At 36.8% G+C, this 12,008-nt stretch overlaps 1 protein-coding gene across 6 annotated transcripts in view; it reads right to left on the minus strand.

Annotated features, from left to right (window-relative positions):
• The window catches only part of Sphkap (SPHK1 interactor, AKAP domain containing), a 154,788-nt gene that overhangs the window by 108,976 nt on the left and 33,804 nt on the right, over positions 1 to 12,008 (minus strand). For all 6 annotated transcript variants that reach the window (XM_087209340.1, XM_087209338.1, XM_087209336.1 and 3 more), the window contains exon 2: positions 8,617 to 8,728. In XM_087209340.1, the coding sequence (XP_087065466.1) occupies positions 8,617 to 8,728 (112 nt within the window). The remainder of the gene's footprint in view (positions 1 to 8,616; positions 8,729 to 12,008) is intronic.

Genomic DNA, 12,008 nt, shown 5'->3' on the forward strand with positions numbered 1-12,008 from the left:
TGACAAATGTGATTCAAGCTGCTATAAATATTGTTCCTACGTTTTTGTTTGAATTTAAGTTTCTTTCTTTCTTTCTTTTCTTTTTTTTTTTTGGCCTGGCTAAATAGCCAGGAATAAGATTATTAAGTCATACAATCACTTTACAGAAAATTAATAAACGGCCTTTGAAAGTGAATTTAAAATTTTCCATTCCTACTAGTAAAAGTATGCAAGTTCAAATTGTTCCAGATCCTTGTCTATTATTGATGTCATCCATTTCTGCTTTTGAATGCATTTGAGTCATTCTAATAGGTGCAGAGTGGCGTTTAGTCATTTCTAACAGATGTATCATGGGTTTATTTGCCTTTTAATTTTAAGATACCTTTTTCTTTTCAAATATATTTTTAAAATTACACTTTGGCTTGGATTCCCCATTGGTTCAAATAATACTCAGAAGCTTTAATGAGAATCTATGTTTGATATTTAGAATGTCATTCTAAGGGAAGGGTAAAGTCTTCCAAACTCAGTTTCTAGTCCTTTTTTATTTGTTCAACCTTGATCCTCTGTTTTTTTCTACTGGGCATTGTTTACTTGACCGGGAAATAAGTGAAGAGCAAAAGAATAACAACAAAACAGAAACTCATTCTTATTCTGTGGGGATAGGACAGACACCAGATGAATAATTACTAAACACATGTATGGTACATAATGAAAACCACTGTGAAGGTAAAGCTAGGTAAAGGGATAAAGAGGTCAGGGATGCTGTTTGGGAAAGTGTATGCCTTGGCAGGCCACTTGAAGGACAGGGCAAATGAGGTGGCAGCCACACCCTTATCCAAGGAAACAGGAGACCCAGACAGAGGTCATCAGAAGAAACAAACATGTGAAGTAGGAGTGTCTTTGGTGTGTTTGAAGAGCAGCAAAGATCCCAAATGCCTGGTGCAGAGTGAAAGGTAGAAAATAAAGTCTCCCAGCAGGGGGAAAAGAACCTTTCACCGTCCAATAAAAAGAAATCATTGCTGAGCTGGGCCAGCTATTTTTTCAGTGCCTTGAGGTGCTCTAAGAGTCTCCAAAATTGTTTCATTATAATTTTGAAGGTTTGGTCATTGGCTTAATTATATATACTTACTGAATTAAGTTTTTATAATAGATCAAAGGCTTAGTATTCACACACATGCACAAACAGATCTACAAGTCTTTTGTGCAATTTTACACATTTTAAATTTATGATAATGTAACCTAACCTATGCCTGAGAAAATTTTCTTTCTGTGGTCATTTGTTTTTCATGCTGGGATACAATACCTTTCCCTCATTTCAAAGGTAAACTGTGTGCTGCTTACTTAAGGCATAATGAACTACTAAGGAGAAATAATGTACAAACTGGAAAATACTATTGTGTAGAAGGAAAAATAGTATTGAAAACTCAGTGGTTTAATTCCTGTTTTCTGAAGATTTAATATTAAGATATCGTTTTCCTTTCAATGATAATTTTACAAGATGACTACTTGGGTTCTTGTGTGTTAACTTTCTTTGACATAAAGGAGAAATGAGTTACAAAGTATGAATAATTATGTTTGATTACTCATAGGACATATTTTATAATTCTGTTTGGTTAGATGTGAAGCTTTCTTGGATCAGACTACTGACACCCATTAAAATTTGAGAATCTTATAATTGATTATTTAAAAATTACTAGAAAATAATAGAGTTCTTTTAGCACTTAGAATAAAATTATTCTTTATTTTCAAGGGCAAAAGAGTTTAGAAAACATGAGATCAAAGGCATAGTAGGTCGGGGCAGCTAGGCAGGAACTGGCTTGCAGTGGACTTGCAATTCATTTTCTCCCCAACAATGGAGGGGATGAGAAGTAACACCTCCAAGTGATCAAATATCATGGTTCAGGGACTGGGCTCCAGATAAATTAATTGTATCTTTCCAACATGACAGCCTTTATCTATGGAATGCTTTTAGCAATGTGCACTTGGTCTAACTAAGCTTGCTCCTGGTAAATAAATATGGAATATACTGATTTATGGAGATTTCATCTCTCACAAATGTTGTATAAAGATGTAACTGAGTATAAAATGGAGATGTTTTACGATAAAAGGGGCTCCATTCTTGGACACTAGTCAGCCCATGCACATAATTTAGTGACTTTGCTAACCTGGACCAAAGTGCATCTTAACATAGCAAGAAATGAACCACACAGCTTCACTATAGTCTCAGATTTATTTCTGCTTGTTGGTGTCACCCAGTGACTTGTGCCCTGGAAGCTACATTGTATTTCATTATAGTCTCAGGGATTGTCTAAGAACACAGGGGAGAACTAAATTGATTGGGACTGATCAAGAAGTATCAGGATATTGCTGTCCATTTCTTTCATATCACACATATATCAGCTTGCAGAAGAATACTTTGAAAATGGGTCAGAATTTTTTCCACATGCACATGATAAGCAAGTTTGAATATAGACTATAAAATGCAAGAGTTACAAGACCAGATATACTCAGGAAATGCAAATATAGTATAATTTATGAATGGACATCAGTAGCTAAAACAGAAGATAGCTGATAGGTTGCTACCTAATTGCTATTTAAAGGTAATCTAAGGCAGCAATATTTTAAATATCAATGAAGGGAATGTGATTTCAATGTTAAGAGAAGCAAAATACGAGGAGATATGTGATGAGGAAAGCCTACCATTGATTTCAGATTGTTTTGTATAGGTATGCAAAGTAAAGGTGATAGAGAATTTGCCACTAGACACAAAGACAGTAGATTTGAAAGCCAGGTCATGTGTCACTTGAGTATTAATGCTTGCTTTTGGCAATTAAAAATGACAGTTCTTTTTTTTATCAGATTCTTTAGTTCTTGGGAGGAAGCTACTGGAAACAACTAGCTTTTAAGCTGTAGACAGACAGACATAATCCAAGAACCCACCCGACTGGATGATTCCATCTGGGAGAACATGAGCCCTTATACAGATCTTTCAAGGTGTTTCACCTTCACAAAAGGCAGAAATGAGTGTAGTATGTGTGCACACACCAATGAGCAGGCTCACTCTGAAGGATGTAAGAGCGAGAGTTGTTTTGGGATATATCTGAGCCATGTCCTTTCTTCTGCTGTGACAGTGGCAGAGCTGCCACTGGTAAGCCTGGCAGGACAACGGAAAATCTGTGCTATTAGGTTTGGTAAGCATGAAGTGCAGAGCTTCTCCTGCCATCTAAACTGGGAGGATTTCTTAGATGCAGGACTGCAAGCAAAGAGAAGTGGCGCCAATTCTGATGATAGGGAGAAAGATGATGACTCTTTGTGTAAATGCAAAAAGAGAAGTTGAATGCCAGATTAGATATTTCTGAAGTTTAAATCCCTTCCATTCCTGGATAGAAGTATTTAATGCATAATGTAAAGAAGGTTTGGGGAAATTACTAGAATTCAGAAACAAAGAGCCCCTGCCTAGTTCCCATACTGTAGTATCACCTCAACCCCACTAAAAGTTCTGTACTATTTTGGGTTTTCAAAGTCCTACTTTCTAAAAGAAAGAAAGAAAGAAAGAAAGAAAGAAAGAAAGGCCTGTAACACCTTTCCAGGAGTTCTTCACACATAGCCCAGAGGATGGTCAGAGAGTAGCCCTGTAGAGAACAAAATAAGATCGGCATATTAGAATCTTACATACATATAACATAAAGCTGGTGAAGGGAGAGAAGTGGGGCAGAGTCAAGAATACAAGTCCCCGAACATACTGGATTTTGGAATATGAAGCTGAATTATTTTCAAACTGCAAGATAAGCCATAACTCATAGTTTCAAACAAAGTCTCTAATGAAAGATCAATGCATCGACATCTTCTAAAGAAGATGGATGTGTAACCCAGGCAGCCTCACCTCTTTGTATTAGGATGGACTTGGATTCCCCTTAAAGGCAGGAGAAACACTTAGCATCTTGACCTGCTTTTGCTGACAGCAGAGGAAACAACTTCCTGCTAGGAATGGAAACCTTCAGTATTTGGGCTTTGTCCTTAGTGCAAACTTGAAGCCTTGTAGATGTGAAGGTAGCTGCGGGATGTACAGAGGTTTCCTTAGGTGGTCAGTGAAATGGCCTCCAGAGGGAATTTAGACAGAACTGGGCTGAATCTGGACTCTTGGTCTTTCTTTCCTGCTGACCTTTCCAGTTTGCCAGTCCCCTTCCCAGTAATCTCAAAAGTGTCACCATTCATGGATAGCTTGGTGTAAACAGTTACTATCTTTAAAAAAAAATCCTATTTCTTCAGTGCCGCTGCAGGATGATGATAAAACAGGACGTCTACCTACTTGACGAAAATTGACTAAACCATTTCCTGGTGTAGGGAACTGAGCCTGAGCCACAGACAGGCTGCATAATCAGAGTATTTAAGGAGTTGGAAGTGCTGTGTGCTCCAGGAAGAACAAACACCTTGTATCTTTTGCTACAGAACACAGCTTTTGTTTTTAATTTCATTTATTTATTCATTAAGTCTTTCCTTCCTTGAAGGAAACAGCTTCTAAAACAGAATATGGTAACAATTTTCCATCATGTGACCATCTAGATGTTAAGCAGGAAAATTTCTTTTTAGCTTCTTGGAAGTATTGTTGGGGCTTTTATCCAAAACGCTTCTGACTATGTTAAGAGTGTCTTTAGAGATATGGATTGGATTCTGAAAAGCCTCACAGTTTGTATGGCCCGTGACTGTGCACATTAATTGAATTGCTTTTGTTAATTACTTGTCATTAAAAAGATATGGGCTTAGGTGAAAGTGTATTTTTAAGGAATAAAATGAAACATCTAGGGATTTTCACTCTGTTATTCTTCAGATATATCTGAAACAAATTTAAGTCAGTTTAAAGAGGGTCAGTTCCGGCAAAACATGGTCTTCAAACTTTAAGAAGCTGATCAGATATCATATTAAAATCAAACTCTTCCTCAGGGAACTTGAATTGATTCAATCTGTCGCCTTTGATAAGTCCAAGTTGAAGCCGAATTTAATTAACATGACATAAAAAGAGAAGGATTTTTGAGGTGTTGAGTTTTGTCCAATTCTTTCCTCACCTCAGTCCTATTCAGAGACTTGGTTCCACTATTTCCCAAATAGCAGATTGTTAGCTTGTTAAGTGAAGCATGGCTTGAAATGTTCAGCTATTGTGGAAATAGGACTTGGAATATAATGCTTGAGAAGCAGAGGAAAATCTAACAGATATGCATCATCAGGGAGGCATGTTGCATACTGTGTTCTCCTTTGTTCTTAAATTCCATTTAAATAAATATTGCTCTTGTGTAAAAATAACTTCTTTGGAATTAACTGATATTTATTGAGCATCAGCTATGCTCTAGGGGCCTATACAAACCTTTTCATATATAAACATCACACCAACTCTTAAGGATCTGAATCAAAGAAATTCCATCTGTGCATGAACATCACACAGTGAAATCTGGGATCTAACTCAGAATTTATCTTTCAGGTTCAGATGTGTTACATGGTAGTCCACTGCTTCTTTAGAGAAAACAGATTTTGATTGGCTATAAATAGACTATGGAGAAATTTCCATTTAGTTTTTAGCCAATACATGACAATAACATATAACCATTTAGCTCACTTAGTGAAACCCCATATGAATCAGCTTAGCAAGGGTAGTTCTGTTTGTCTTGTAAGCAGGATCTTATGAGAAGGGAACATCAGGTGAGGCCTGTGTGAGATGCCATTCAAGAAACACCAGAGGAGGATGCTAGTGCCCTTTTTCCATCAGGATCTCTTCTCTATTTTTTTCCCTGCAATATGTTGTAATTTTACCACTTTAAATGCATTATTTTGGAAACTCTCACTGCACACATTACTCTGGACCTCCATGCTTATTAAATTAGATGGACACAAAGTTTAGCTCACATTCCAAACTTAGATGGATTAAGAGGGTCTTAGAGCTGCATGAAAAATAGAATTCTGAGGTCATGTCTAGGTGGAATAGCCTTAATTATCAAGGCCAATTAAGGGAAAGAATAAGAGTTCAAGTAGGGGACAGATTTTGTTTGCAACACAACATTAGGCTATGTACTCACTGGCAAGCATGTCAGTGTGAATTTATCTGGTGACTTTCCTAACCCTTAAATGAGAAAGGGGGAAAGGGACAGTTCTGAATCCAGAGCTAGGGTGACCATAACACTTACTTTGAATAACAGAGCACTTTTGAGAGGAAAATTAGCAAAATTGCAGGACAGAATATGTAAAACACTACTGTGTGGTATGCTCACCTTGGGTCCTTGGAAAGGCAAGCTCTCAACATCAACAGTGTAAATTGAAGAGTTCCTCTTTCACATAAGTCCACCATAATCTTTCCTGATACCATAGCTTTTTCCTAGCTGTGGCTTCCAATGACTGTATTTCCCTAGCAGCAAAGAGGAGCTGAAGCAATTATGCTTGGTTAGGATTCCCAACCCTCAGAGATTCATTGTGAAACACAGGCAAGAAATTCCATCAATTTGTAGTTTTTCAGAGACTGATAATCCAACTAATGTACTATCTTCTGCACTCTTGCTTTATTCTTTCACCAGTTATTTTAGTAATACGTCAGTTCTGATAAGAAGGCTTGATGCAAAAGACGAATCTTTTACATTAGATGGGTTTAGGGAATTACAAGTAGATTTCATTTACCCATGTTCCTCTTATGGAAGGCTGACTGAGTGAAGACTGGTGATTCAGCTGGATGGCTTGCTCCTTCTAAGAGCTCTTTGTCCTGTTTGTCTCTTTTGTACAGAACAAACATTATGTGTGTGCTTATGAACACGCAAATCTCATTTCCCAGCCCTATTATCTGTGATTAACAAGATTAAACAATTGATCAATGATCACTGAAATTCATTTGCAGTCATACCTATTAATGATATCATTAATAACAGCATGGGCTCTTTTAATAGCCAGTGCATTATTACTGAGGGTTTATGTTCCAGATACTAAGAAGGGCTTAACATTTTTGAGTTACTCTTTTGAAAGAAAGGCAAACAGTTAGAGCTCAGATGGTGTATGATACGGGGTTAAATAGTTACTACTAAATACTCTTTTAAATGCAATTATGTAAGCTTCAGAGAATTATTTAAAATAATAGGAATGTTCTATGTTTATTTTTCAATTACCAGTAGAGGAAGGTGTTGGCTTCGTTAATCAGCAAAATGATTTGGCCCTTGCCAAAAGTGGTTGGATATTCTGTTCATGCATTCAGATCCTAGTCTGAATTGTGGTCCGTTCTCCTGCAGCACTTGTTGCTGTGTATGGTCTCCCTTGGCTGTGGGTGTCTACTACTAAGGGTTTTCACCTAATTTACACTGCCTCGACATATTACTATATGGTTATGTTACATGATGATTTAATTTGTGAATTATGATTTGACTTTTCACTTGATAAGCCAGCAATTTCTATTATACTAGATTGTAAATTCTCTAGGGTTGGCAGAAATTTATGATTTATCCTTATGTTTCCCTTTGAGATCTAACAAGGTTTGGAATATGTTTAGGTTGAATCATATGAAATTGTCTCAATGTGATCATTTTTGCCCCATCAAAAGCACTTTCAAATGGTTTAGTCTATGCATAATCCAGAAATAATTGTGGTATTAGTGGGATTATTTTTAAAAATTTACTTTCTCATTTGTGAATGTATGTATACATGTATCTATTATATGTACGTCCACTGTAATGCTACTTCTCATTAAGGACTATATGTTTTTTAGCGCAGATATTTAATTTTTATTATACTTGAAAACAAGGAAATTATACAAAAGTCACATAGGACTGATTGAGTACAGTAATCAACAAGTTGATATATACATAATGTATATATGTATAAATATGCATGTATTACTATGCATCACATACATATATATATGCATATGTAATATATTTAGTAACAGAAAAGTTTACATCTACAAGATTTTTATAATTTTTTTTCAATAAACGAAATAATGTAGTGTGATTTCTTCCAAATTTGAATGGGAAGAAACATATTCTGCTCTAGAAATTAGCATCATATCACAGTAAAAGAATTGGATAGATGAATCAGGAACTTGAGTATTTTGCTTTAAGTTTTTGGGCCTTAGTTAGTTTGGCTGGGAAAATGAGATAGTTGAATTTAAATGAATTTATGTTGTTCAAATAACAACTTTCTGCAAGTCTCTTAAAACAAGATTGTTGGTCAGCTCTAAAGTCCACATTCTATGCAATGCAATTCTGCTGCTCTTAATAAGCCAAGAATTCTTTACTCCTTGAGAAAATGTCAAAAGGAGAACAGTTATGAAGTTTTTTTAAATACGGATTTAGGAATAGAACACAATAAATCAAGCAATTCAGAAACCTCTAATCCATGGCTCAGTTTGGGAAGAGATGGATGGCAGAGGTGGGGCTGAGGTGAAATGGCAGTGGAGGCTTTGTGATTTTCAAGTTATACCTTTGTGAATTGCTTGACTTTTTAAAGAATCATTTCCATGCATTACATTTTAAAATGTCATCAGAGCATATTTGGGAAAGTAGAATGTAGGCCATTCAGTTGGCTGTTTCTACTGTTAGAAAAAGGACTTGAAAGGTGAAGTTCAAGTGTGTTCAGTGCCAACGAGGGAGAGGAAACTGGCATGGCCAAGGTTACCTTCTTACAGGCGGTGATGGAGCTGCGCGGGCTGCTTCCTGGGCTGCCGCTGCCGCTGCCGCTGCCCCGTGGCGCTTCTGAAACGTCACACATCAGTGGTGACTCCAAGTTGCTGTTTGTGTCCCAAACACAAAAGAGAATACATTCCATGAGTCCTCTGGCTATTTCATCATGTAGGATGAACAAAGAATGACAATTTGTCAAAAATCGTCTTTTCCAATTGCATCCAACACTGCAAAACTTTCTGTTGAAATTGTCATTTTTGGTTGACAGTCTTGGGTGGTTGGTGACACCACTGTGGACGACACCAGAGTGAATACAGAGCTGCAGCCTAACACCCTCCTCAGTATTTAGTGGGACACAATTGCATCTTACTTCCGGGAATGTTTTCAGCTTTCCTTAAGCAAGAAGTTTAAAGTGCAAATAAAGCCTTTTCACTTGTCACTTTAATGTAGATCTGCCAATACCAACACATCATAAAATACTCATTTTATTTTTTAAAATTGAGGGTAGAATACAACTTTAGTTGGGAAGTAGGATGACTCCATGAAAAGAGCGTGGACTTCAGCTAATGCAGGTCATCTGCTCACCCTCTCTGGGACTGGAGACAATCCTATTCTGTGATAGAAACTGGAGCCTTACACCTTCTTCATATCTTTGTCAAATTGTAGTGGGCTTCACTATGTAAAAGACTGCATAAATACACTAAAATTTAAGATTATTTCTACACCTTTAAGAAGTAATACAAATTAGAATTATTACCAAGCATTTTCATCATTCACTGGAACATTTGAGTTAAACTTTAACACAAAATCCCTCTGAATCTTATAAGCACTTCTAAATACTTTTTTTTCTTATGATATGATCATTTAGAATTTTAAAATCTACTGATCTCTTAAGTCACATATTTTAATTCTGTTGTTAACCATATAGAGCATGTACAATTCATTGAAATATGTTTTTGGGATATGATCTAAGTTTTGTGTGTAATTCTCAACCCAAAACATAAATCTTTTCTCTTTAAAGAAGCAAGAAATAAGTTAAATAAATAGAGCATTTCTAACAATTTCCAGTCACGTTTCCAGTTATGAATTAGCCAGTTTTCATCAGATGGATGCACGAGTGTAGCTGTTAATATTTCCTTTATTAATTACCATGAAAAACATTTAAAAATGACTACTGATGGTGCTATGTAATAAATCCTAATCAGGCAACAATCTTGCACAATAACTAAAATAAAATCTGCTTTTGTTTAAAATTTTTATATACTTTTTTCTGAGTAATTGTCACAGGGCTAGAATAAATCTAGTATGAATTAAAAGAAAACATGTTATTTTGGTTACCTGGGGAAAGAGCAAAGTAAGGATGTGGAGAAGAAGAAAGAGAGAAAATCAAAAAGACAGAACAGGAAGGAAGAAAAAGAGGGAGATAAAGGTGGAGGGGGCAGGATGGCAGGAAGGAAAGAAGAAAGGAAGAAAGATGACGGAGGAATTTGGGTTCATTTCCCGGCCATTGGCCCCTAGCTACTCTGCACCTACACTTTCTGGGTCTCCTCATTGATAATGACACACTTAAACTAAAATCTGCAGTTTCCTCCTAACTCTGCAAGTCTCTTGAATATGCTAGAGCCCTTGAGTTTTCTGTCCCTCTTTTTTTTTTGTTGTTGTTCTGTTTTTTTGGTACTGGGGATCGAACTCGGGACTGTACGCTTGCGTGGCAGGCGCTGGAACCACTGAGCTAAATCCCCTGTCCTTCAGTCCCTCTTTTTACAGCTCCACGCAATGTGGGGAGCATAACTTATTAAACTGCCATTTCAGTGTGACTACACAGTAAACCCACTGCAGATGTCCTAAAGGTGAAATAGGTGGCCCTGTGGTTTTAAATCATTAACATGTGGAAGATAAGACCACAGACAAAGCTAACTTTGACCCACAATAATTCAGGCCACGAATCAAAGAAATAATTTGTATTATTCCTGTGAAGAGTTAGCCCAGCACAGTGTGCAGGAATTCAGGAAGACAGCTCCAGTCCTGTTTCTCCTGTATCCTCACGGCAGATCTGGTGAGCTAGTAGAGTGCTTCCATCCAGACCATCGTAGGATGTTTGTCCTCATTGAGGACATTTCCCACATCACTTTACAGTGTTCGTGACCTCAAGAGTGGGACATATGCACGCTGCACTGTAAAGGTGAGAAAGACCCCAGACTGCTCATTCCTGATATAAAACAATACAAACAACACTTCAATCATCTACACCTGCTCTGGAGGACAATCATATCTGACTTGGGCAAAGTTGGTTGGGCCCTCAAAGGAGCAGGTAATGTGAAAAAGAAATCATCCTTGAAAAATTACTTAGCAGCCCAACAAGCACATTTTGTATAGCTTTAGGTAGATGACCTGATATAGCACTTTTCATGTACCCAAAAGCTTAAGAACTGCTAAGAACTGCCGAGCTCATCTAGTCATAGGAAGAAATGACAATTCTATGCACTGATTTCTTAGTGCATTGTTTTTCTACTTTAAAGACTATGAGGTGTAGAAAAGACTTTGAAAATTTTGTTGCTTGCCTGCACAGCACACTCCATTTGTCCTACTGCTAAGCATGTGCAGCTTAATAAAAAGCTTAACTATGTATATATTCACACATCTTTTGCTTATTGTTGTGGAAATTAAATGAGGAAATAAAGTAGCATGGCTGTACTAAAATCTGTGTGTTACTTAATGTTAAGCATTATAGAACTCCATTGCACTAACATTGGAATCAATGGCATCTTCATGTTTCCACAAACACATCATATACCACTTTAATGGTGTCTGATACCAAAAAAAAAAAAAAAAGTATGCAGGGAGGCTTGTGTTTTAAACAAAGTGATATGGATGCAAACTTCCAGTAGGCAACTTTACAATTCAGCTTATTCTATTCTGTGGCTTTTGGGATGGAGAAGGAAATTTTAGGGTTTTTGCAGAGATACTATACTTGGACCTTCAGAGAATATTTGCTGCTAGAGATTAAAAAGAGACCATAGTGACATGAAACTTACACATTTATTAAAATGAGCTCAAACTGACATTGAAAGAACTGTCAAGATACAGCACAGCACTATAACTTGTTTCTAACAGGTAAAGCTAAAAATTCTTGTCTCGGATAATTTCCTTTGATTTTGACAAGTATTGACAATATTAAGCAAGTCCTTTCAGACTGGTTTCATGCTGACACTGTTAAATGTGCTTCAGTGAAAAGGTAGATAAAGTGGGAAAGAAGATACAAAAGTGGAATTTGACTCAGTGACTGTAAACCAGGCTTCTATGCAGTAGCCTTCTTTACAGGAAAAGGTCAACTATGAATAAATGAAGGGATAAGTTGTCACTATACTGCCATCATCAATGATTCAT

This window comes from Heterocephalus glaber, unplaced genomic scaffold (assembly GCF_053883595.1).
Source record: "Heterocephalus glaber isolate CG9 unplaced genomic scaffold, H.glaber_assembly_v1.0 deba00001004, whole genome shotgun sequence".
In the NCBI taxonomy this organism is placed as follows: Eukaryota; Metazoa; Chordata; class Mammalia; order Rodentia; family Bathyergidae; genus Heterocephalus; species Heterocephalus glaber.